The sequence below is a fragment of the Mustela nivalis genome (genome assembly GCF_964662115.1).
Source record: "Mustela nivalis genome assembly, chromosome: 3".
NCBI lineage: Eukaryota > Metazoa > Chordata > Mammalia > Carnivora > Mustelidae > Mustela > Mustela nivalis.
The window spans coordinates 103,296,482-103,323,731 of NC_139022.1; the positions used below are offsets into that span (position 1 = coordinate 103,296,482).

At 41.1% G+C, this 27,250-nt stretch overlaps 2 protein-coding genes across 3 annotated transcripts; both read right to left on the minus strand.

The window, feature by feature from the left end:
- Positions 1-1,673: 1,673 nt before the first annotated feature.
- LOC309860939 (uncharacterized protein) lies at positions 1,674-23,092 on the minus strand. Its single transcript, XM_082723364.1, has 3 exons — positions 20,516-23,092; positions 20,277-20,283; positions 1,674-4,617 (listed from the first exon to the last, which is right to left on the minus strand). Exons 1-3 carry the CDS (start codon positions 22,904-22,906, stop codon positions 2,198-2,200), a joined length of 4,818 nt encoding a protein of 1,605 aa, XP_082579490.1. The 5' UTR covers positions 22,907-23,092; the 3' UTR covers positions 1,674-2,197.
- Positions 12,309-17,198, minus strand: LOC309862043 (protocadherin beta-3). 2 transcript variants are annotated; one of them, XM_082725340.1, is made up of 2 exons: positions 16,985-17,166; positions 12,309-15,958 (listed from the first exon to the last, which is right to left on the minus strand). In XM_082725340.1, exons 1-2 carry the CDS (start codon positions 17,017-17,019, stop codon positions 14,677-14,679), a joined length of 1,317 nt encoding a protein of 438 aa, XP_082581466.1. In that variant the 5' UTR covers positions 17,020-17,166; the 3' UTR covers positions 12,309-14,676. The 2 variants fall into 2 exon arrangements, with proteins under 2 accessions (XP_082581466.1, XP_082581465.1); XM_082725339.1 differs by having other exon boundaries at positions 12,309-17,198.
- Positions 23,093-27,250: the final 4,158 nt, after the last annotated feature.

Consider the following 27,250-nt stretch of genomic DNA (forward strand, 5'->3'; position numbering starts at 1 on the left):
TCACATTTACTACTAAATTCTAATTATTGAACTTCAAAATATTGATCCATTCTACACCAAAGTCTGGTATACAGAATGATCCATGCATTATGGTAAGGGATGATCTGTGCTTTATGAATACACACAGTAATCAATTAAAATAATGCACAAAGTAATTCACAAATTTACACAGAAATTCATAAAGGTGGGTTTGGGTGTTTATTTCGCCAGTCTCATTTGGGCAGTTATACAAATTGGACTTTTCTGACATAAACAACAAAAAAGGGGAACTTGGAAATGTTGAAGTATATTGGTGAAAATTTCAATCATATTTCTCATCATAGATAAAAGCTATTCATTTAAACAGCTAGGAAGTGAAGTAGTCAGTAAGGTTGACTACCATATTTATATCTATATATACTTGTATTTAATTTTGTTCTCATTTTTATCACTTTCTCATTTCAATTTTTAGACTGGATGAAGGCTGAAAGTTATGTTTCAAGTCTAACTTACCCAGTAATTTTCCTTTTTAATGTATTATTATATCCAGAGGGAAAAAAGCAATTCAGGGATAAGTACAAGTAATTAAATCCAGTAGGATGGCCCTTGAGATTTAAAAATAAAATTTTAGGGGCGCCTGGGTGGCTCAGTGGGTTAAATCCTCTGCCTTCAGCTCAGATCATGATCTCAGGGTCCTGAGATCCAGCCTGTTTAGGATTTGGGCTCTCTGCTCCGCAGGGAGCCTGCTTCCTCCCTCTCTCTGCCTGCTTCAGGGCCTACTTGTGATCTCTGTCTGTCAAATAAATAAAATATTTTTTAAAATAAAATTTTAGATTATAAAATTTTAATTGCTCACATTATGCCAAAAGTTCAACTAAGAGGTTTTACACTTATATCCATATAAGTTTAGCTGGAAACCACATGATCAGCTTACTTGCTTAAATGAACACAACATAAAACAACTGTAATTCAGATAAGTTCACTTCTTATTTACTTCCTATTTCTATTCCATTGTCCAAAATGACAAAATAATGCTTATTTCTTATAAATGAAATTTTCACATAATTGATAAAGTAAATTTGCATAAAATGCCTCAAAGCTATACTGAACAGAAGATAACTGGGACATTAAAAATAAAACATTATTTTGTTGATGAGGGTGTTCATGTCTGCAAAGTAATTTAAAGTGAAAATCTCCTATCACCCAATAACCTTGAAAGGCCTGAATAGAATAGTCAAAACTCAGAAAAAATTTTCTGACTCTTTTGAGAGGTGGGAAGAAGCTGAAAGAAAACCAGAACAAACGTATACACTAAATTTCACTTGAACTTCTATTTATAGAGCAAAATCAAGGACAAGGAAGATATGATTTTCTTCATATCTTGAATCCTATGAAATGATTTAAGGTTTATTTAAGGTTCCGAAATTGTTTCAAAGGAATTTACCAAGCAGTGACTTAGTTTTTGTTACTGAGCGTGGTGCCAAATTATAGAAGATTTTCAGAAAATTATTACTTATAAATGATAATAATTTTAAATTTAGTATTAGTATTTACAGAACACATACAGTGTGCTAGGTAAGTAGCAATCAAATAATATTTAAAATCCTAGCACGTAATTTGTTCCCAATAGGAAGTCACAATTTTGGTGTTTTAATATCTTTTTTTTTTTTTTTTTAAGATTTTATTTATTGGTGTTTTAATATCTTACTCAAAGTGCATGTTTATGTACAGTTTCAGAGAAACAAGTAAGTTAAGTTATATGCTCATGGCTTTTCAGGGGGCATAGCCTGGAGAACAGTCAAAAAGGCCTAGGTAGCTAAAAGAATTTCAAACACTCTAAAGACAAAGCTAATGTTAAAAACAAATACCACAAATATATAGAAATGCACAATTTTCTTTAAGACAGTAAGGAGTTGATTTAAATAAAAAATTCTTCTTAAACTATCTGAGTTATTTCATAGTCATGGAAAGATTAATCACTGAGAGAAAGTCAAATATGGAGAATATACATACTCCATAACAAGAATAACTGAAAATGCTAAGTTCAATAAATATTAATAAAAGGAGGAAGGAAGATTTAGTACAAACAGGGACATGATTAGTTTGGAGTAGAGATATTATACAAATTTAAACAACAAAATTTCTTAGAAGAAAGGCATTGCAATGGAAGTTAGGTTTGCCAAAATTAAGGAGAGTCTGACTTGACCAAATACACTCATTAACTAAATTCAAAGCTATTCCTGCAGTTGGGGTTGTCTTGAATTTCTCTCTCAGTGTCCTCAATCAAGAGGTTGGGAAATATTGGCTTCAAGAACTTGAACTCACCCGTCCCAGAGCCTCCCCTCAGACACACCTCATACTGGTAGCTGTGGGACAGGGTCCCCGCGCCGCTGACGTCCACCAGGTGGCCCGGAAACGGACCCTCGGGCACCGAGCAGCCGCCCCCCGACGCCGCCCGCCTCCTCCTGCACAGCCGCACCGCCACGAACACCAGCACCGAGAACAGGAAGAGCGACGACACGGACGCCAAGGCCACCACCAGGTAGACGGTGAGCGGGTCGGCGCGGGCCTCGGCCGCCGCCGCGTCCGGCAGCGGCAGGTAGGGCTGCGAGAAGCCGTCCACCAGCAGCACGTGCAGCGTGACGCTGGCCGACAGCGGCGGCTCGCCGTGGTCCCGGACCAGCACCAGCAACCTGTGCTTGACGGCGTCGCGCTCGCTCAGCGGCCGCGCCGTGCGCACCTCGCCGTTGTGCGCCCACACGCCGAACAGCCCGGGCTCCGTGGCCTTGAGCAGCTGGTACGACAGCCAGGCGTTCTGGCCCGAGTCGCCGTCCACCGCCACCACCTTGGCCACCAGGTAGCCCGCCTCGGCCGCCCGCGGCACCAGCTCGGTGCAGGGCGCCGAGCCGTTCTGCAGCGGGTACAGCACGAACGGCGCGTTGTCGTTGGCGTCCGCCACCAGCACGCGCACCAGCGCCTGGCTGCTGAGCGCCGGCGAGCCGCGGTCGGCCGCGCCCACGCGGAACTCGAACGCCTGCAGCGCCTCGAAATCCAGCGACCTGAGCGCGAACAGCTGCCCGTTGTCCGCGTTGATGGACACCAGCGAGCCCAGCGGCAGCTGCGGGTCGTGGGGCGGCAGCAGCGAGTAGGTGACCTGGGCGTTGGCGCCCGAGTCTCTGTCGGTGGCGCTCACGCTGCCGATGTGCAGGGCGGGGCTGTTGTTCTCGCGGACGCGCAGGGTGTAGGTCGTCTGGCTGAAGGTCGGGGCGTTGTCGTTGACGTCAGACACGGTCACCGTGAGGTTGTGCTGGGTTTTCATCCTGGGGGTCCCCAGGTCGGTGACGGTGATGGTGATGTTGTATTCGGCCTGGCTCTCTCTGTCGAGGGGACTCTCTGTTACTAGGGTGTAGAAATTCTTGAAAGTCGGTTTCAGAAGGAACGGCAGATCATCTGGAATAGAGCAAATCATCTTCCCATTGTCTCCAGAGTCTCGATCCCGAATTCGGAAGACAGAGACTACAGTCTCAGGCGCATTTTCTGGGACGGAGTTGGTGAGGGAAGTTATGGTAAGTTCAGGGGCGTTGTCGTTCACATCCACCACGTCTATGACTACAGAGCCTTTTCCAGAAAGGCCTCCTCCGTCTATAGCCTCAATTTCCACGTGGTAAGATTTTATTTGTTCAAAATCCAGTTTCTTTGTCAATCGGATTTCTCCTGTGACTTCATTTATTGAGAAAGTTTGTTTAATTTCATCTGATGCTTGGAACAAGCTATATGAAACACTTCCGAAGTTTCCAGCATCTATATCTCTAGCTGAGACACTAAGTACTGGGGAGCCTAGGGGGCTGTTTTCCAAGACCTGCACCTCATATGGGGTGTGCACAAACTCTGGAGCATTGTCATTGACGTCTATGATCAGGATTCGCACTGTCATGGTGCCAGACTTAGGCGGAGACCCACCATCCAGTGCCGTGAGGGTTAAGCTGAACTCAGACTGCACCTCTCGATCCAGCGCTTTATCCTGCACCAAATCTGCGTATTTCTTGCCCTCACTATGATTTCGAGTTAGTACATGAAAATGAGAATTGGGGCTGAGAGTGTATTTTTGAAGACCATTGCTGCCCACATCCAAATCCTGAGCTAGTTTCAACGGAAAGAGAGTCCCTGGCTGGCTGTTTTCCGGTATTTTCAAGAGCATTTCCCTAATCGGGAACACTGGGGAGTGGTCATTTACGTCCTGGATTGATAACTCTCCTTCAAAAAATTGAACCGGCGTTTCGAGGAACACTTGGAAATGCAGTACACACGGTTCAACAGGGCCACATAACTCTTCGCGGTCTAGTTTCTCCCTCAAAAGCAAATCTCCAGTCTGACGATCCAGCTGCAAGCGCTGCTTGTCATCGTCAGACACCACCCGGGCCGACCGGGCGGCCAGTTCCCCAATTCCCAGGCCCAGATCTTTGGTCAGATGGGCTACAAAGGAGCCACTCTCTGTTTCTTCCATCACAGAATAACGCACAGGCTCCGCGCGAGCCTGAGACAAGAACACCATCAAAATAAAGGCCATCACTTGCCTGTTTGGTTGAATTCTCTCTAGCGTCTCCATGTTGGAGACCCGGTGCTTACATCCAATCCCTCCTAGGAACCACGAAGACTGGAGATACTAAATTCTGACTTCTTGTTTGGTGGAGTCCGCACAAAGTTGCCTTTAATCTTAAATTCGTTTAGTATATTGCATCCCAAACTCGCTGGTAAACCAGCACGGCTGGCAAAACCTCTCGCGTGTATTTTTTATTCCTTTTTGTAACAAAGGAACACGGGAGCTTTTTAGGGCTCTTTATTCACAATCTTAGCCTGCAGCGCCACCCTGCGTCTTGATTGAGGAATTAATATTCTCTTGTTAAAGCATATTTTGGAAGTGTCCAAATGCAAGTTATTTTTTAAAGTGTATAGAACTTTACAAACTTTTTTTTCATTAAATTTCATAATTTGTAAGGTTACACATTATATTGAATGAGCTAGAGTATTTGTGAGCACAAAACAAGAGGATACCCTCGTCTCCCCACACTCTAATCAGTGAACTTCAAAGAACTTTACTCCCCCTTTAGGTAATCTAACCAAGGGAGATAAATTCTTATAAAATTATAATTCATAATAGTTAATCCTTGCTTATTTCCAAGTATGTGGGGAATTTATGATCATGCAAAAGTTTGTTAGGGTGTATGGTGTCACGTGGTCTTAGGGAGACCTTATTTTTCAAAGGAAAGTTTCTATGTCCCTATGCTGCTGTAAAAATGGTATAGGTGAAGAGGCATCTTGCTTTGTTGAGTCCTTTCACAGTGTGAACCCACATTAAATTTAAAAGGAAATCAAACAGTATTAGAGTCAGAATCTTAGGCCTGGATAAGAAATAAAAGGGGTTTTGCAGATAAGGAAACTGAAGCTCAGAGGGTGACAGGACTTGATTACTTGACTATTATCAGAATAATATAGAGACAAAATCAAGTGAGTAAAAAAATAAAAAAAAATTGTTATGGTAAAGGCTTTAAGCTTAAACCTATTTAGCTAGATAGATAACTCTATTCTATAATTAATTTACTTCTTACTACATTCCTCCTTTGTATCCCAGATACCATATTCTTCCACCAGCTGATTTGGGCCAAATTAAGAAGCCCTGATTTAAAGCATTTTAATCTTTGAGCAAGGGGTGCCTCACGCCTTGTCTATTCACATATCATAAAGAGGAGAGACTTATTTATAAAAAGAATTCCAGCACAGTGTGCTGCTCTCGTGAGTTCCCTGATATAGTAAGTTAACTGAGATACACTTAAGCAGTTTATCGGTTACAATTAGTATACAGAGTGGAGTACCATTTATCTTGGCACGTATGGGGTTTTCCCTCCATAAATATCTTGCCATTTTATTTAATTACTTAATTAACTCAATAAATTAGAATTCATGTTGAATGAATTATTTTAAAAGCATGTTAATACTTAAGTTCTGAGAGTGACAGAAAGGATTAGAAAAAATTCTTGAAAGGAGCTTAGATTATGGTACTCATTCAAAAATGTCAAATGAATAAACAAATTAATCCATTCTAATGATCATGTTTCCATTTCTATAAGAAGATTATTCCCAGATCATATGTTCAGGCATAAACATGTCTGAAAATAGACAAAGAATTCTCAGAGAGTATGACACATGCTAAGTACTATGCAATTAAATTTACTTTGATTCTAGTTCTAGCAATGGCAATAGTAACATTAATACACTTTAGAATTCTTTTAATTTAAGGCAAATCAGAGGAGAATATGATATATATGACTAGTAAATGAAATTTTAAAATGATCAAAGAAAAAGGCAAAAATGTTATTTTAGATATAAATGGAAAACAAATACCCTGGACAAAACAAGGAGCAACTGTTCACAATATAATAACCAAGCTCTAGTTAGATTCAAGTTAAAGTGTTCAGAACAAAACTCAAGCTATATTTTGTTTACTTATTCCTGTATGTTGACATTGAAATAGTGTTGCATATCAGCTCTTTTCAGTTCTTTGTCAATCCAAAGCAAATGAAATTTAGATAATATTAACACATAGTGCAACTACATGCTAGATAATTATTTTAAACATTTACACATATTAATTCATTTTATCCCTCAACAATCCTACATGGTGGACACTCTTATTAGCCACATTTTGTAGATGAAGAAATTGAGGCATCGAGAGTTTAAATCACCAGCCCATAATCACTCACCATGTGAAATGGCAGAGCTATGATTCACACTGTTACAGTTTGGCTCCAGAATCTATTCTCTTATCCACATAAGTGGAACTGGGGAAGTGATAATTTTTTAGATAATTTAGATAATTTTTACGAGACCAGTGCTCTAACCCCTGAGCTACGAAGCCAATAATTTAGATAATTTTTAGATAATTTAGATTTTTTAAGATAATTTAGATCCAAACTTCAGCCTTGTCTTGGTTCCAGAGATATCAGAGGTGATGTATTTGTGTTCAAGTTTGCAATTAATATAAGAATCTTTAAAATGTTCTGTCTTCCTTTAGCAATAGATGCCAGCAAGAAGAGGTGCTTACAAAACTTAGAAAGTAGAAGGGAAACTAGTAGTGTTTTGTTGAGATCATTAATTGGTAAAAAAAAAAAAAAAAAAAAAAGAGTGACACATGCTATGAATTCCCTGTAGCCTTGATTATTGGATAAAAAGATATCTATGTATAGATCTTTTGAAATGTTATTAGGGTTGGGGCGCCTGGGTGGCTCAGTGGGTTAAGCCGCTGCCTTCGGCTCAGGTCATGATCTCAGGGTCCTGGGATCGAGTCCCGCATCGGGCTCTCTGCTCAGCAGGGAGCCTGCTTCCCTCTCTCTCTCTGCCTGCCTCTCCATCTACTTGTGATTTCTCTCTGTCAAATAAATAAATAAAATCTTTAAAAAAAAAAAAAAAGAAATGTTATTAGGGTATAAAGTTAAAAGCAAGAAAGACAACTTAAGAGGGAAGTCTTACCTCATGAATTATTCCCCCTCCAAAACTGCTAAACTTAGAAAAAAAATCTATTATGTTTTATCTGCATGGATGAGGAGTTAATGATATCAAGGATAATCACCTGAAAAACCAGCCTATTCCAGTCAGGAGAGTTTCATTATTCATTCTGAAGGATTCATATTACAACAATTTACACAATTTTCACCAGAGCTGAAACACGACATTTAAAGTGTTCTTTCCATGTTGAATATACAAAGAGAAAGAAGAAGTTTTGATTCCTCCCTGGTAGAGTACAGAACTTTCAATTTCCTTGAAGAAAAGATAAAAATCATTTTAAAGGAATTTGAATACAAGTAGGCCGAAAGTTCAAAATACAAAATCCATACTCTGAAGTTTGGAATACTCTCACTTGTTTAGAAAAAAGTGAGGGAATCTTTTTTTAAAACTTCATGATGACTTGAGAGCTGTTTTGTTCTTAACATGAAGGAGGAGAGTAGAAGGAATTAAACATTAATTGTTGAGAGAGATTAATTGGTAAAATAGGAATTAGATTTTAACTAGTATTTTTAGTTCCTTAAATCACACTTCAGTAGTATTATCTCAAAATATTAAGCTAACACTAATAATTGGTTACTATTATGGTTTATGGATTTTGTTAGAAATTCTTACACATTTTGAGATATTCTACTAGATAGATAAATTAGGTACTTCAGGCTGGCCATTTGAGTGAAATAACTATAAAGCAAACAATACTGCTCACTAGTAAAAGCAAACAAAAATTTAATATCAGTTAAAATTCCAAACTAAACCTTGAAGATATTTTTTAAAATCACATTTACTGGGGCACATGGGTGGCTCAGTTGGTAAGCATCCAACTCTTGATTTTGGCTCCTGTCCTGATCTCAGGGTCTGAGATTGAGCCCAGCACTGGGCTCCATGCTGAGTGTGCAGCCTGCTTAAGATTCTCTCCACCCCCTTCCTCTCTCCCTTTGCCCTTCCCCCGTCACAGTCACATGCTCATGCTCTCTCTCAAATAAATAAATAAGCAAATAAAATCACATTTATTTTTATTTTTTTAAAATATTTTATTTATTTATTTGTCATAGAGAGAGAAGCGAGAGCAAGCACAGGCAGACAGAGTGGCAGGCAGAGGCAGAGGGAGAAGCAGGCTCCCTGCCAAGCAAGGAGCCCGATGCGGGACTCGATCCCAGGACGCTGGGATCATGACCTGAGCCAAAGGCAGCCGCTCAACCAACTGAGCCACCCAGGCATCCCTAAAATCACATTTATTGAATGTAATTTTTGAAAGGAGATAATCTGAATAATGAGAATTTGGCTTGAGAAATTTATGATGGAATCTAAGATAATTTCTTTTAATTCCTTTTAGTGTGTACTAAATAAAAAGATAGTATTTGTATGTTTAATGTATCAAATTGTTCAAAATCTAATGTCTAACTTATAATACATCTTTCAACTCAGGAAGTATGAGTCTTCTAACTCTATTGTCCTTTTTCAAGATTGTTTTTGCTCTTCAGAGTCCCTTGCATTTCCATATGAATTTTAAAGTCAATTTACCAATTTCTGTAAAACAACAACAACAACAACGCAAAAAGCCTGCTGGGATTCTGATAAGGATTGCATTGAACCAGTAGACCAATTTGGGAGGCATCACCATCTTAGCAATAGTGAGTCTTCCAATCCATGAACACTTCCCATTTACTTAGGTCTTCTTTATTTTTTTCAGTGCTATTTTGTTGTGCTAAGTGTAAAGTCTTGCACTTATTTTGTTAATTGTTTTCCTAAGCATTTTATTATTTTTGATGCTATGATAAATGGAATTGTTTTCATTTCAATTTTGTATTTGCCAATGCTAATGTATAGAAATATAATTGATTTGTGAAGATTATTTATTTATTTAGAGAGAGTGTGCATAAGCAGGGATAGGGGTGGGAGAGGGGTGGAGGGAGAGAAAGAGAGGAAGCAAGAGTCTCCACTGAGCCAGGAGCCCTCTGTGGGCTGTATCCCAGGACCCTGAGATCACCACCTGAGCTGAAATCAAGAGTTGGATGTCAACCAACTGAGACACCCAGGCACCCTCCTTAGGATTTTCTTTATGTAAGATGTTGTCATCCACAAATATACTTTAACTTCTTCATTTCCAATTTGAATTATTTTCTTTTTCTCATCTAATTGCCCTGGCTACATTTTTAGTACAATATTAAATAAAGCAGTGAGGAGACATCCTTGTTTGTTTTTCATCTTAGGGACAAAGTCTTTCACCATTCAATAGTGGGTTAGCTGTGGGTTTTTATAGTTATCTTTATCAGGCTGAGGATATTCCTTATTCTTCCTAGTTTATTGAGTGTTCTTATCATGAAAAGATATTGGGATTTGTAAAGTGCTTTTTCTGTGTAAATTGAGATGGTAATAGGGTGTATTGCTCTAAACCAACCTTTAATTTCTGGGATGAATTCTACCTGGTCATGGTATAATCTTTTTTAAAAAATTTTATTTGATTGAGAGATACAGGGAGATAGTGAGCACAAGCTGAGGGAACAGCAGGCAGTGAAAGAAGCAGGCACTCCGCTGAGCAGGGAGCCCAATGTGGGACTTGATCCCAGGACCCTGGGATCCTAACCTTAGCCAAAGGCAGATGCTTAACCAACTGAGTCACCCAGGTGTCCCTGTATAATCCTTTTTATATGCTGCTGGAGTTAGTTTGCTAATATTTTGTTGAGAATTTTTGCATCTGTATTCATAAGGGATATGTTATTTAGTTTTCTTTTCTTATATTATCTTTATCTGGTTCTAGCATCATGACAATATGGGCCCCACAGAATGAACTGGGAAATGGTCCCTGCTCCTCTTTTTATAATTGGATTTGTGAAGGACTGGTATTAATTTTTTTAAGACTTTATTTATTCATTTGACAGAGAGACACAGTGAGAGAGGGAACACAAGCAGGGGGAGTGGGAGAAGGAGAAGCAGGCTTCCCACCAAGCATGGAGCCCAATGCAGGGCTGGATCTCAGAACCCTGGGATCATGCCTTGAACTGAAGGCAGATGCTTAATGACTGAGCCACCCAGGAGTCTGTGGTGTTAATTTTTTTAAAAAAGATTTTATTTATTTGACACAGCGAGATAGAGAGAGAGAGAGATCCCAAGCAAGCAAAGAGGCAGGCAGAGAGAAAGGGGAAGCAGACTCCCTGCTGAGCAGAGAGCTCAGTGCAAAGCAGGGCTCAATCCCAGGACCCTGAGATCAGGACCTGAGCCGAAGGCAGAGGATTAACCCACTGAGCCACCCAGGCACCCCTTAAACTTCAGTAGAATTCCATTTCTGGGCCTTTAAAAGTTTTTAAAAAGTTTTCTTGGAAAGTTTTTGATTACTGATTAAATCTTGAATAAGATAAGACATTTAGCATGAAAAAATCCATTTGCCCAAAGATTTAAAAAATTTAGGCAATTAAAATGACAATATTTAGACAACACAATTTTGATTTTTTTTAATAATAAACCATCAATTGTTTTAGAAGTTGAGTTTCTCATCAAAGCTCTTTCTCATAGATAATCCTTGTTAGCTGGAGATAACTGACTTCAGCAATCTGAACCCAATAGTCTCTGACATATGGAAACCTCTCACATTAATAGTTCTGTAATGAAGTCCAAATGATGTTGATATCCCCCAAATGCTAAAAAAAAAATGGCAGTCCACTGAGGGTTTCCTGTTCATCCTCCATATCACTGAGCAAGAGCAGAACATTGAAAGAGGAAGATGGCTGAGTCAACTCAGTGATTAAGAGAACAGAGAAACTGTCAGCTGAGAAGACATCTGTGGAGGTTTAGTGAATGACAGGTTAACCTGGGATAGGTCCTAGACCATGTCAAACAGAGGTGACATCTAGTCTTTAATAACAGCAATGGTTTGTGCCTCGTTGTGCCTATGACTTTGAAGCTTAGATATGTTTCAGTGCTCCATACTTCAAAGCTGTGGGCCCACATGCTAAACATCAAGTACCATGAAGCTTTGCGTGTCATCCTTGCGCAGGGGCCATGCTAATCTTCTCTGTATCGTTCCAATTTTAGTATATGTGCTGCCGAAGCGAGCACTACCATGAAGCTTTGGATCATTGACAAAATAGTCCTGTAACTCAGATTGCCATCCAGGTTACCACCTTGTTCTGTGTGGCACCAGCTCAGTGCATAATACAAGATAGCTTTGCAGCAAATCTTCTTGGTCATCCAGTACTACCATGTGCAACACTGTCATATCTATTAATCAAGACCTTAATTTTTTTCCTGTAGGTAATCCCCATGTATCAATTACTTCAGTTACAACTCAATATTCCTCAGAACCAGCTTGTTTACTCTGCAGATTAGAAAGTTAAAAATGTCTCCATTAGCTCCCCTGTCTATAGCCTCAGCCATTACCAGGACAAACAAGAGGCAGAGGGTGACCTTCTCTATGAATTTGCCTCATGGAGCAAATGCAGAGCAGGACCATCTGAGGAAGACTGGGACACTGATCAAACGCATCATTAGGTGTTGGTCTCAAACTTCTACTTGTGTGTGACAGAGCAGAGCTAAGCTTCTTAATTAAGGCTTAGACTTGTAGAGCCTGGGGCTGAATCCCACCCTGAAATTCCTTCTTCCGCTCTTCCACAAGACTACCAAAACCAGTACTGGAATGAGGGAAACCTCCAAAGAGGATGAGTTGTCAATAAAATATCACCAAGCAAATGAGGATGACTAACAGAATGAAAAATGGACTCAACAGATAAAAGAATGTATACATAAGAAATAGAGATTCAGAACAATATGGAAAGAACTTGAGTAAATGACATTTAACTTCCTCAAACAAAAAAGAAGGAGATAACAATTGTGAATAAAAAAACAAGTTGTTGGGCGCCTGGGTGGCTCAGCGACTGCCTTTGGCTCAGGTCATGATCCAGGAGTCCCTGGATTGAGTCCTGAATCGGGCTCCCAGCTCCATGGAGAGTCTGCTTCTCCCTCTGACCTTCTCCCCTCTCATGCTCTCTCTCTCTCTCAAATAAATAAAATATTTAAAAAAAATTTAAAAAACACAAGTTGTTGTGAAAGCTGACCAAATATGAGTTAAAAAAAAATAACAACCTAAAGTTACTGAAACAAACAAACAAACAAAATCAATATATTGTGTAGATCTCAGGTTGGGACCTAGCAAGTACCAGAACGTCAAGAATAAAGAAAAAAAATCTAAAGCAGAGTAAAGAAGGGACATCGGGCTGACTCAGTTGGTACTTGGGTCCCGAGTTAGAGCCTCATGCTGGGCATAGAAATTACTTTTTAAAAAATAGAGTAAAGAAGTTTACAGATAAAAAAAGAATGACAATTACACTGATTTTATACTTTTTTTATCCACAGTGTTGAATACTAGAAGAACAGAAGGAAAATGAGTTTAAATTAAAAAATCTATGTTCGGGGCACCTGGGTGGCTCAGTGGGTTAAGCCGCTGCCTTAGGCTCAGGTCATGATCTCAGGATCCTGGGATCGAGTCCCACATTGGGCTCTCTGCTCAGCAGGGAGCCTGCTTCCTCCTCTCTCTCTCTCTCTCTGCCTGCCTCTCTGCCTACTTGTGATCTCTCTCTGTCAAATAAATTTTAAAAAATCTTAAAAAAAAATCTATGTTCAACCAAACTATTGGTTAAGAATATCAGCATTAGACATAAAAGTAATTCAGAATTACAACTAACAGATCTCTAGCTTTAAAATATATAGGAAACTACTCTGAAAAGCAAGTATAAATAGATAATAAAAGTAGTGGGATATACAAAAACTTTGACATTTTTAAAGTCCTCATTTATAAGGAGGGGCACCTGGGTGGCTCAGTGGGTTAAGGGCTCTGCTTTTGGCTCAGGTCATGATCCCAGGATCCTGGGATCGAACCCACATCGAGCTATCTGCTCAGCAGGGAGCCTGCCTCCCTTCCTCTTTCTCTGCCTGCCCCTCTGCCTACCTGTGATCTCTATCAAATAAATAAATAAAATCTTTAAAAAAATAAAGTCCTCATTTATAAGGAAAGCCATATTTAAGGACTAAGAAAGATTTATAAAAGGTATGCTAACTTCACTAGTTTTAACCACTGGTAATTGAGTAATTGACATTCACAATCTACTTTTTTTTTTTTTAAGTGCTTTCCTGAAAAATTTAAAAAATGATGCTTAGGCTGGGACTCCTCAGTGGCTCAACCTGTTGAGCCCAGGACTTGGTTTCCACTCAAGTTATGATCTCAGGGTCCTGAGATGGAGCCCCACCTCCTGCTCCCTGCTAAGCCGGAGTTTGCTTGAGATTCTCTTTCTCTCTCTTTCCTTCTGCCCCTCTCCCACTCTCTCGCTCTCAAATAAATAAAAAAATAAAATCTTTAAAATATGACTTTGGGGCTGATAACATTTATATCTCAGAATTTATAAACTAAATTGTCATCACATCAGATGCTTCACTAAACAAAGTTTTCATGCAAAATGGAAAGGCAAATCTGTTGTTCAAAATGCTCTAAACTTAAATTTTTTTCTTCAGTCATCATGAAAATACTCTAGGCAATTCCAAGAGTAATTTGACTTATAGCTTATATTTTGTGTGCATTATTGTCAGTGTAAATGCATATAATTTTGAAATATTGACAATGTCAAAACAGACAGTGAACTAAATATATTACTTTCACTTGACTACTATGTCCTTAAAAGCATACTGTACCTTAAAGAAGGTACATCTTAAGGAAAACAAATTTTTAACAATCCACAAACTTCATTAACTACAAAGCTGCTTTAAGTATGCTGTAAAGAACAATGTCTGACTGTATTATACAGGGTAAATTATAAGATTACTAGTGTGCAACTCTATCTACATTGCTCTAGATATAGAATTTGAGATGAGTTCCCTAAAGCAAGCCTGTTAGAAATCTTCATTAAACCAAAATGAAAAGTATTTTTGCTCACCTATTAGAAAAAGGAAAGGAGGCAGTAAGACTGCCTTAGTATGAAGGGAAGCAGATGAAAGAAGAATATGCAAGGATTAACAACACAAAGTAAAATCAATATATAAGCAAAATGTTATATCAACTAGATTCTTGATTCCAAAAGAAAACGATAGCCAGACAAATATTTTTTTCACTATTCTGTAAATGAAACCTATTCTTAAAATTGGAGCTTTGCTGAAGTCTTACTCAGTATCTTGAACCAGACCATTGGGAAAAATGGGCTTGAGGAACTTGAACTCATTGGTCCCTGATCCTCCCGTCAGACACACCTCATACTGGTAGCTGTGGGACAGGGTCCCCGCGCCGCTGACGTCCACCAGGTGGCCCGGAAACGGACCCTCGGGCACCGAGCAGCCGCCCCCCGACGCCGCCCGCCTCCTCCTGCACAGCCGCACCGCCACGAACACCAGCACCGAGAACAGGAAGAGCGACGACACGGACGCCAAGGCCACCACCAGGTAGACGGTGAGCGGGTCGGCGCGGGCCTCGGCCGCCGCCGCGTCCGGCAGCGGCAGGTAGGGCTGCGAGAAGCCGTCCACCAGCAGCACGTGCAGCGTGACGCTGGCCGACAGCGGCGGCTCGCCGTGGTCCCGGACCAGCACCAGCAGCCTGTGCTTGACGGCGTCGCGCTCGCTCAGCGGCCGCGCCGTGCGCACCTCGCCGTTGTGCGCCCACACGCCGAACAGCCCGGGCTCCGTGGCCTTGAGCAGCTGGTACGACAGCCAGGCGTTCTGGCCCGAGTCGCCGTCCACCGCCACCACCTTGGCCACCAGGTAGCCCGCCTCGGCCGCCCGCGGCACCAGCTCGGTGCAGGGCGCCGAGCCGTTCTGCAGCGGGTACAGCACGAACGGCGCGTTGTCGTTGGCGTCCGCCACCAGCACGCGCACCAGCGCCTGGCTGCTGAGCGCCGGCGAGCCGCGGTCGGCCGCGCCCACGCGGAACTCGAACGCCTGCAGCGCCTCGAAATCCAGCGACCTGAGCGCGAACAGCTGCCCGTTGTCCGCGTTGATGGACACCAGCGAGCCCAGCGGCAGCTGCGGGTCGTGGGGCGGCAGCAGCGAGTAGGTGACCTGGGCGTTGGCGCCCGAGTCTCTGTCGGTGGCGCTCACGCTGCCGATGTGCAGGGCGGGGCTGTTGTTCTCGAGGACGCGCAGGGTGTAGGTCGTCTGGCTGAAGGCCGGGGCGTTGTCGTTGACGTCGGACACGGTCACCGTGAGGTTGTGCTGGGTTTTCAGCCTGGGGGTCCCCAGGTCGGTGACGGTGATGGTGATGTTGTATTCGGCCTGGCTCTCTCTGTCTAGTGCTCCTTTTGACAGTAGAGTGTAAAAATTCTCTACTGATGGTTTTAGGACGAAGGGGAGATTGTTCTCGATGGAGCACATAATTCTTCCATTGTCTCCAGAGTCAGGATCTGAAACACTGAAAACAGCCACCACAGTCTCTGGCGAGTTCTCAGGGATAGGGCTGGTAATTGAGGACAAGGTCAGTTCTGGTGGGTTGTCATTCACATCAACCACCTGAACTATCACTGTGGTTTTTCCTGAAAGGCCCCCCCCATCCTTGGCTTCTATGTCCACTTCATAAGTATTCATAACCTCATAATTCAAATATTTGACTAGTTGGATATCACCAGTAATTGAATTTAACTGAAAAGTTTTGCGAATTTCTTCAGAAGCGTGAAAAAATGCGTATGATACTGTCCCAAAATTTCCTGTATCTAAGTCAGAAGCTGAGACAGTGACAATAACAGAGTTAATGGGACTGTTCTCTAGAATTTGAACCTCATAGAGTGACTGTGTAAATTCTGGGGCATTGTCATTTATGTCTAAGACCAGAATGTGGATCTGGGCGATCCCCGACCGGGGTGGAGAGCCCCCATCTAGCGCGGTGAGGGTCAAAACGAGCTCTGGGTGCTCCTCACGGTCTAGAGCTTTGTCCAGCACTAGTTGTGGGTACTTTCTTCCATCCCTACGATTGCGTGTGAGAACATGGAAATGGGAATTAGGAGCGATTGTGTAGTTTTGGAGACTGTTTCTTCCCACATCCAAGTCCTCAGCATTTTCCAAAGGAATTACGGTTCCTGGTGGCGTGTTTTCTAAGAGTTTCAGCTGCATTTCATTTTCAAAGAATACCGGAGAATGGTCGTTTACATCTACGACCTGAACCTCATTTGTAATAAACTGCAAAGGGTTTTGCAGTAATATCTGAAAGTGCAGTAAACATGGCTCCGTGTGGCCGCATAGCTCTTCCCGGTCCAATTTCTCATGCAGGAGCAAATCGCCGGTCTGATGGTTGAGCTGAAAATGCTGTTTGTTCCCTTTAGACACAACTTGGGCTCCCCTCACAGCCAGTTCCCCTACCTCTAGCCCTAAATCCTTTGCTAGGTTGGCTATTAAATAGCCCCTCTCTGTTTCCTCAACCACAGAGTAGCGTCTTGACTCAGACTCAGTCAGAGACCCACCCAGAAAAACAAAGAGAAATAGGACTTGCCTTTGTCTAAGAAAGCGCTCCCCTCTGGCCTCCATTGTGTTTTCGGCCACGTTCTTCCTGGAGATATTGCCAAACTAAGCGTCCGGCAGTGCTAACAAACGCAGTCTTTTGCCTTCCAACCTTTGAAGAAAGTCTAGCGAATAATCCTTTCCAAGGCTCAGATTTGCTTGCTTAAAATCTGCCCAGACTTTCAACCCCCTAGTTTACGTGCCTTACAGAGTGCGCACAATGCCCGTGGTTTAATTCGCCGTCTTAGTCAACAGCGCCACCATGCGTTCACTGGTAGCTTAAAAATTACTTAGAGAACGTGCTATGTTGGGGCAGGAGGCCCGGTGGATGGGTGTTTTGATTTTTTAATTGTTTATTCCCCTTGATAAACGGAGTAGCCCATTTGTTCTTGTGCTAAATGAGTTTAAAAAAAAACACACAACCTAGGGAAATGAAATGCGTTCTTTAAAAAGAACCCACTGTCTTTGATAAGAGTCCTCATTTACATGTTTTCGCTGATTTATATGATTTTGCTGTTAGAGCTACTCTTCCTGCCCATCTGCAGTTATTACTCATAAACTTTAAAGGATTTTGCTCTAAATTCTAAATGATGATATGCATCATATCCTACTTGCATTTTTCTCTTATTTTCCAGATTTTGTAAAGTGTCCATGAATGAGTTACATTTATAATCAGGAAAAAATGCTATGAAAATATGACTTCATGCAAGGTGATGAAAAATTATAATAGGTCATGTCATAGTCAGAGGCCCAAAATGCCCAGTTCCTTTCAAATCTTCACAATCACTCAAGGAACACAGATATTTCTTCTCTTCTTATTTCGCAGTAATTTTACAATTGCTGGTTTCATCTATGTAAACTATATTAACTGTTTCATCTATATAACTGTTTTATCTGTGGAAATACGTTGAGTTTGTAGAAGTTAGGCATATAGTGGTAACAAGGCAAATCGTGTATATCTTATAGTTTTCCATCTAATGGGGTGAACAGACTTTAAATATATGTTCAAACAAACTGTACAAAGTGCTATATAGGAAATGTACTGAATGCACTGAAAGCATGCAGTAGGAGGACCTGACTCAATGGGTGATTGGTGAAAAAGTTTCATCAAAGTTGTGCCACTTAATCTGGAAGATGAAGGGTAAGATGTTTGTCTTACAGGTTAAGTCTTACAGACTAAGACTGTAAAATGGGAAGAAAACATATATGAGAAACTGATATGTAAAGGCCTGCAACAGTATAGTATAGCTATTCTAGATAATAAAAGGACAGTGTAAGTGAGAATAGAATGATGGAGAAATAAACTGTGGGCAAATAACAGATGCTTGGATTTTATTCTAAGAATAAAAGGAAGATATTTCAAGGTTTTAGGTGGAGACGTGATATAACTCAAATATCAAGAGGTTGGCTTAGCATCTTCATAATTATCAGGAATGTAACATGGAGGGTCACCTATTAGGATTACTCTTACTACTAGTAATACTATAAGTAACAGCAATTATACTTCTGTATCTTTGTAGTACCTTACTTGATCATAATTTCAAGCTATAGAAATAGCTATTAGCATTTTGGGGGAACTGAAATTATGTGATTTACCCAAGATCCTACTAAGTATCAGCAGTGTTCCACACTGCTAATCTCAAAAGGACGACTTTAAAATTCATATTGTAATTTTAATGGTATAGCTCATGCAAATAAACATAAAATGACACAAGAATTTAAATATAGGCTGAAGAACATTAATAGCTAAACATGTGTTTTAATGTATAGATCTGAAATTGAACTGCAAGAAATAAAGTTGGATGAATCATTTAGGAATTATACAAGGAAATTGAAACTATAAAATCAAAAACACAATTTCCCCATTCCTCTCCTGCCTTCCTTAAGCTAGAAGGCAGGAGAGGAAGCTCAAATTAGGAAGAGAGAAAGGAAAAATATATTGAAGGAAAGAGGGACTGATAACTGCATAATCTGTCAGTAACAGTGATCAGTTCAATTAATAACCAAAAATTATATATGTAATTCCTTATACATCATAGAGCATTTAATTCTAGCAAAACTTTGTTTTATGAGTATTTCAGTGTCTTTAAATATCAAAATATCACAAGATGAAATAAAGACACTTTTCTTTCAATCACTTATTCAAAACTTTTATTGAGAATCTATAATCATTCAATTACTGAGCTAATCATACAGTAAATGGGGAGTTATTGACAAACATATTCAAGAACCTAAAAAGAAAAAAAAAAGGCTTTGAAAAGCCTAGGGAACTGAAAAGAGAAAGACCAAAATAGTTAGTGCAAAAAAAAAATATATATATATATATATATATACATATATATATATATATATATGGCCAGAATAAGATAAATCTTTTCCACACAGGATTATTTCCAATGGAATCATAAATGCTCCAAATTTTTTGAAAAAATGCAATGCCAAACTACATTTGAAGTTTCTAAAATTTAGTCAAGGACAAATATTTATTTCCTAATATCTTTTCGATTTTAAGGATGTGCTCAAAGTTAACAGATGGTTTGTAATTGCTAAAACTGGTAACTTTTAAGGGGAACCGAATGAGCAAAGGTTTAAAGAAAAAAATATATTTTATTTTTTAAAAGATTTTATTTATTTATTTGACAGACAAAGATCACAAGTAGGTAGAGAGACAGGCAGAGGGAGAGGAGGAAGCAGGCTCCCAGCTCAGCTGAGAGCCAGATGTGGAGCTGGATTTCAGGACCCTGGGATCACGACCTGAGACCAAGGCAGAGGCTTTAAGCCACTGAGCCACCCAGATGCCCTAAAGAAAAAAACTTCAATAGCATGAAGAATTGCATGGCTTTGAAAACAACCGAACATGCTATTTATGTAGCTAATTTGAGAATATTAGTGGTTGACCAAGCACTTTTGATGTGAATGGTTTGTAGAATCCAGCAGCCAAGGTTGTCACAATCTCTAAGGAATCATAATCTTCATTTATGGACACTTTAAGGAAGTACATATTTAGAAAAGTGTGGTAGGTTGCTTTGTTATTAATGAATATGCATATATTAATGGTTTTAGTCAATATGAATTAACAGAATAAAAGTTATACTAGTCTAAAAGAATATACAAACACAAATATTCTGGGTTGGAAAAAGAATAAGCTTATGTAGCAATTGCAAACATTTAAAAATGTTTAAAATTTTAAGTTCTGCAAAATCACCTAGGAACTGCGGAAGGTGAGTTTGGGAAAAGGTGCTCTAACTTAAAAATTAAAGATTTCCGAAAACACAAATATTTACCTTCACACTTTAAGTTGAATTAAGTTACAGTGAGACTAATCAACAAAAAGAGAACAAAGGAAATTTGCATTTCTTAAAGCACAAGTGAACACATTTAAAAACACCAGTAACATGCACTAAGTTGGAACAGGATAGCTGCTTACCAAATAAAAAGAACCCCAATGGACAAGGCAGTAAAAAAGAACTTCCCACAAATTAACTGAGACTAGGCTCAGTAGACCCTTATTATGTAATACTTAATTGAATTCAAAATTATCCCTGAAACTGGGGCTTGCTTCACTAATCCTCTCCTCACCCAGAGCAAGGAAACTGGGAAGAATTGGCTTGAGGAACTTGAATTCATTGGCTCCTGTGCCTCCCGTCAGACACACCTCATACTGGTAGCTGTGGGACAGGGTCCCCGCGCCGCTGACGTCCACCAGGTGGCCCGGAAACGGACCCTCGGGCACCGAGCAGCCGCCCCCCGACGCCGCCCGCCTCCTCCTGCACAGCCGCACCGCCACGAACACCAGCACCGAGAACAGGAAGAGCGACGACACGGACGCCAAGGCCACCACCAGGTAGACGGTGAGCGGGTCGGCGCGGGCCTCGGCCGCCGCCGCGTCCGGCAGCGGCAGGTAGGGCTGCGAGAAGCCGTCCACCAGCAGCACGTGCAGCGTGACGCTGGCCGACAGCGGCGGCTCGCCGTGGTCCCGGACCAGCACCAGCAGCCTGTGCTTGACGGCGTCGCGCTCGCTCAGCGGCCGCGCCGTGCGCACCTCGCCGTTGTGCGCCCACACGCCGAACAGCCCGGGCTCCGTGGCCTTGAGCAGCTGGTACGACAGCCAGGCGTTCTGGCCCGAGTCGCCGTCCACCGCCACCACCTTGGCCACCAGGTAGCCCGCCTCGGCCGCCCGCGGCACCAGCTCGGTGCAGGGCGCCGAGCCGTTCTGCAGCGGGTACAGCACGAACGGCGCGTTGTCGTTGGCGTCCGCCACCAGCACGCGCACCAGCGCCTGGCTGCTGAGCGCCGGCGAGCCGCGGTCGGCCGCGCCCACGCGGAACTCGAACGCCTGCAGCGCCTCGAAATCCAGCGACCTGAGCGCGAACAGCTGCCCGTTGTCCGCGTTGATGGACACCAGCGAGCCCAGCGGCAGCTGCGGGTCGTGGGGCGGCAGCAGCGAGTAGGTGACCTGGGCGTTGGCGCCCGAGTCTCTGTCGGTGGCGCTCACGCTGCCGATGTGCAGGGCGGGGCTGTTGTTCTCGCGGACGCGCAGGGTGTAGGTCGTCTGGCTGAAGGCCGGGGCGTTGTCGTTGACGTCGGACACGGTCACCGTGAGGTTGTGCTGGGTTTTCAGCCTGGGGGTCCCCAGGTCGGTGACGGTGATGGTGATGTTGTACTCTGCTCTTGTCTCTCGGTCCAGAGCTGTGTTTGTCACTAGGGTATAAAAATTCTCAACAGAAGGTTTAAGGAAGAAAGGGAGATCATCTGGAATGGAGCAAACCATTCTTCCATTGTCTCCAGAGTCAGGATCTGAAACCCTGAATACAGCAATTATGGTCTCCTCCAAGTTTTCTGGGATGTGATCGATAAATGTTGACATAGTCAGTTCCGGAGGGTTGTCATTCAAATCCATCACTTGGACAAACACCACGCAACTTCCAGAAAGTCCTCCACCGTCTGTAGCCTGAACATTTAATGTGTAAGTCTGAGTGGATTCGAAATCCAGTTTCTGTGTTAAAAAGAGTTCTCCTGACTTTGCATTTATTTGAAAAGTTTTGCGGATATCTTCAGAGGCTTGGGAAAATACGTAATATATTTCTCCATACGTTCCAATGTCCAAATCGCTAGCAGAGACTATGGCAACGGGGAATCCAATGGGGCTGTTTTCCTGAACCTGCACCTTATAAAACTGCTTTGCAAACTCGGGGGCATTATCATTGATGTCTAAGACTTCGATGCGAACCAAGGCAGTGCCTGTCCTGGGGGGAGTCCCGCCATCCAGTGCTGTGAGAGTTAACCTGATCTCAGCCTGTTCCTCGCGATCCAGAGCTTTGTCCAGTACCAGCTGTGGTAATATGCCGTCAGGACTGTCTTGTAATTTAAGATGGAAATGGGAATTGGGGCTGACTGTGTAACTTTGGAGACTGTTGCTTCCTACATCTAAATCCTGGGCACGTTCTATCAGGAAAGTAGTTCCGGGAGTGACACTTTCTGAAATTTTCAAAATTATTTCTTTATCTAGGAACACCGGGGAATGATCATTTATATCCCTAATCCGTAGCTCAGCCTGAAAAAACTGCAAGGGATTTTCCAGTAACACCTGGAAAGGTAGCACGCATGGCTCGGCAAGGCCGCACAGTTCCTCCCGGTCCAATTTCTCATTTAACAACAAATCCCCGGTCTGCCTATCAAAATGCAAACGCGTTTTTTTCCCTTTGGAAATGACTCGAGCCCCCCGTGCAGCTAGCTCATTTACCTCCAGCCCCAGGTCTTTTAACAAATTGGCCACAAAAGAGCCACTCTCCGTTTCCTCAGCCACTGAGTAGTGCTTAGGCTCAGAAGCAGCCTGAGCTATGCCCAGCAAAACAAAGAATATCAAAACTTGCCTTTGTCTCAGAAAGCGTTCTTTTCCCTCTCCGGCCTCCATCGCTTTCTGGTCTCCCAGCAAACTTGACCCAGTCTCAGCTCGCGTCGTGGCGGACTCTTATCACCTAGTATCTTGCGGGTACTGCCATAAGTGGAGACGCCTAGGGCCCCGATTTCCCGATGGAAACACCTTAGAAAGCCTCCCCTTCCGGCTTGTTTCTTTAGCATAGCATCTGGGTTAAGGAGCGCCGGCTGGCAGCTTTCTCTCTTCGTTCTACTTTTAATGCTGCAGCGCCACCCCGCGTCCTTTCCGAGTGTTTATTTTATCCAAAACATTAACATCCTACTCCTTTCAGACAGAGGCCAATCTAAATGGAGTATTTTCATGTAGTGTCTCAACCTTTTATCTGTATTTCCAAAGACTTTTTCATTGCACCCATAGTGACCATGGCATTTCCATTCCAGTTTTCTCACAGATGGAAGGGGCATTTTTTAAAATTGGAAAACACCAACTTGAGAAACTGAAAGGGAGTAACTTCAGTCCCAGGATGAAAGAAGGCTTTGAGTAGGCAGGTTCCTGTTTTTATTTATAGAGGTTGGGTATGTGTGCGTCTGGGTGGTGGCTAGGTTACCATCTTCATGCTCAAGAGAAACAGAAAACTATACAAACTCAGGGAAAGCTCAGTATTCAAATAACTTTCTCATGGATGTGAAATATTGTTCTTACTTCTGTATCTCTCTTGCACTACTCTCTCTTAACATTTCCCTAAAATTTGACACATTTGGGCCACACAAAAATCTCCAAAAATAGTTGGAAAATTTCTTCATGTGAATGTATCAACGTTTTTATTTTATATTCTAACAGATAAGGGCACTTTTAACATAGCCTCAAATCAGTTATCACATCTAGCAATGGTAATAATTTCATAATAGCAAATAGCAAGTATTGAATTTTCCCCAATTATCTTTTTAAAATATCTTCTTAGAGATGCTTTGTTAAATCGGGTACCAAACAAGATATGTATGTTGCAATTTGTTGTTAGGTGTTTAAAATTTCTATCTTTTTGTATTTAAAATATTTGAAAAAAGAAGTGAGTTTTCAACCCAGAAAATATGCATTTAAATGCATATTGCTTAGTGAAAGAAACCAGTCTGAAAAGGCACATACTCAATCACTTGCAACTACATGACATTCTGGAAAAGGCAAAAGATAAATTAAGAAGATTAGTAGTTGCTAGATGGAAGGAGGAGGTGAATTAAGAGGTAAAACACAGGATATCTGGGAGGTATTGTTTCTCTATGATACTGTAATGGTAGATACATAGCAGTATGTGTTTGTCAAAACCCATAGAACACAAAGAATAAACTCTAACATAAACTACAGACTCTAGTTAATAATAATGGATCAGTATTGGTTAATTAATTATAATAAATGTACCACACTAATGCAAGGTGTTAATACTAGGGAACTATGAGAGAAAGTGGTTATATGGGAACTCTTGTACTATCTGCTCAATTTTCTGTAAAACCCAAAACTGCTCTAAAAAATTAAGTCTATTTAATTAAATATTTGGGGGAACCTGAGTGGCTCAGTTGGTTCAGTGCCTCTTGCCTCTTGATTTATGTTCAAGTCATAATCTTAGGGTTGTGAGATCCAAACCCACATCAGGTTCCATCCTCGATGGAACTTAAGCCTGCTTAAGTTTCTCTCTCTCTCTCTCTCTCTTCCTTTGCCCCTCTTCCCCACTTGTACTCTTTCTCTCATTCTGATAAAAAAGTTCAATATTTGTATTGAGAAACGTTTCTAATATATAGAAAAGTTAAAATACTTAAACATACTTCTACCCTCCATCCAAATTTGAAACTTATTTTTTTACCATATTTACCATATTTGTTCTATCTGTATATTTTTACATTTTAATTCTACATACAAATACCTGCACTTCACCTCTAAATATTTCAGAAGACATCTCCTAAGTCTAAGGACATTATCCTACATAATCATGATCCTACCAGCACACTTAACAAAATTAACAATGATTCCATGATATTATCTGAAATCCAGTCCCCATTAAATCTCATTATTTTTCCATTATTCTTTCTCAGTTTTATTCAATTTTGATAAGGACTCATATGTATTCCTGAGATCCTTTTACAAACATACTTTTTAACCACTTATTATAAATAATGTCTTAGAAAATTCATTTTTAAACCAAGTTTCAGGATTGTATTAGGTGTTGAATCTATTTATTCTGGAACAGTCCCCTTTTATGATACTGAATTCTTTAAAGTATCCAGACCTGTTGTGTTGTAAGATGTTCTACATTCTGAATTTGTTTGATTATTTCCTTGTGGTATCATTTAACCTGTTCCTCTATCCCCTGTAATTTCCAAAAAATTGTCATAATGGTATAACGCTTTTTAGATCTCCCATTTATTTTCTGCAGTTTGGTAAAAAAAAATACCAGGCAATCACAGATCCCTTTTCTTAACATTTAGAAAATAAATGCCTACTTGTATTTTGATATTATTATTTTCATGACTATAGTTATATTAATATCACAGTAATCCCAAAAGATTAAACTCATTTCATAGGGAGTGTTCTGGCACGTAAGGTGGAAACTGTGGGCCTGTTGTAACACTTACTTTGCTTTTGACTCTATTAAGTATACAAACAACTAAGTTCTTCCATAATCTATCAAGATTTTTATGCAAGTTTCCCTTTCCAAACCATTAGTTGCATATTTGTTCTGGGGAAAGAAAGTAGCTTCTTCATTTCCCCTGCTTGAGTGACCTTTACTGTCAAAAAAATCCTGTTTACTTGAGCTTTGTGAAATAAGTATCTTGCCTGGTACTGGCAAGAGTTGGATGCTTAACCAACTGAGGCAGCCAGGTGCCCCAGGGATAGACTGGTTGTTTTTTTTTTGTTTTGTTTTTTTACATCAGGACAGTATATTTTCCAGAAAGTCTTTCATGATGATTGATCTTGGAATACACACTGTTCTTCAATATTGCTTTAGAATCTATGGGTTTTATTAGTGGGTTTTTAAAAACCAATATCTATGCTTCATTAGAAGTTTTCATTAAGTCTTTAGTAGCCCAGAAAAACCTTAAAGATATTTCTGTTATATCTTTTTTTTTTTAAAGATTTTATTTATTTATTTGACAGAGAGAAATCACAAGTAGATGGAGAGGCAGATAGAGAGAGAGAGAGGGAAGCAGGCTCCCTGCTGAGCAGAGAGCCCGATGCGGGACTCGACCCCAGGACCCTGAGATCATGACCTGAGCCGAAGGCAGTGGCCCAACCCACTGAGCCACCCAGGCGCCCCTCTGTTATATCTTATATCCAATTCTCTGACAAACAATGTGGCAGCCAGGGAGGGAAGACTTCTGGGATTAATAATATTATCTGTATTATTAATAAATAAATAATTATTACTTAATAATATATCTGTATTATTAATAATAATTTATAATACAGCTGGGCAAAATAACTGACAACGAGCAACTTTTCTGATGAAGACCAGTGCAGACTTTGATCTGGCTAACAGTAGTGACCATCCAATACTGTTATTCTTAAATTAAACTCAGTCTATTTCTTTTCACTGAGAAATCTGCCATTCCAGTTTTGGATATTTCCTGTGACCATTGTTCTGGCAGTTGTCAAGAGTAGTCATGGGAATCAGCATTCAAGGTATACTTATGAATACTATTGTTTATATCCAAGTCCTGCCATCTTTATGGACTTTGGTTGCTACGTGAATGCTCTATTGGATTTCTGGCAGTATTCTCAAGTCCAAGAACACTGGTGAATTAGTTATATCTGTGAATCTCAACTCAGAAAAATGCAAAGGATTTTACTTTAGCAACTACAAATTCAGCATCTATGTCTCAATCTGTATACCAACTCTGGATCCAATTTCTATTTATGTATTTACTTAGATAGCTTAAGCAGGCTCGATGCCCAGGGCAGAGCCCAATACTGAGCTCAATCTCATGACCCCCAGATCATGACCTGTGCCAAAATCAAGAGTTGGACGCTGGGGCGCCTGGGTGGCTCAGTGGGTTAAGCCGCTGCCTTCGGCTCGGGTCATGATCTCAGGGTCCTGGGATCGAGTCTCGCATCGGGCTCTCTGCTCAGCGGGGAGCCTGCTTCCTTCTCTCTCTCTGCCTGCCTCTCAGTGTACTTGTGATTTCTCTCTGTCAAATAAATAAATAAAATCTTTAAAAAAAAAAAAAGAGTTGGACGCTTAACCCACTGAGCCACCCAGGTGCACCCCAATTTCCATTTAGTAGCAAATCCTGAATCTGTTGGTTTGAGAATGCTGTCTTTTATCTTTAGAAATATTACTTACCCCCTCATATTCACTCGCTGCCCCCAGATAGCAACTACCATCAATAGCTT

Coding starts and splice junctions, on each gene's coding strand:
- LOC309862043 (XM_082725339.1), bottom strand. CDS start 17,019: ATGGAGGCCAGAGGGGAGCGCTTTCTTAGACAAAGGCAAGTCCTATTT.
- LOC309860939 (XM_082723364.1), bottom strand. CDS start 22,906: ATGGAGGCCGGAGAGGGAAAAGAACGCTTTCTGAGACAAAGGCAAGTT.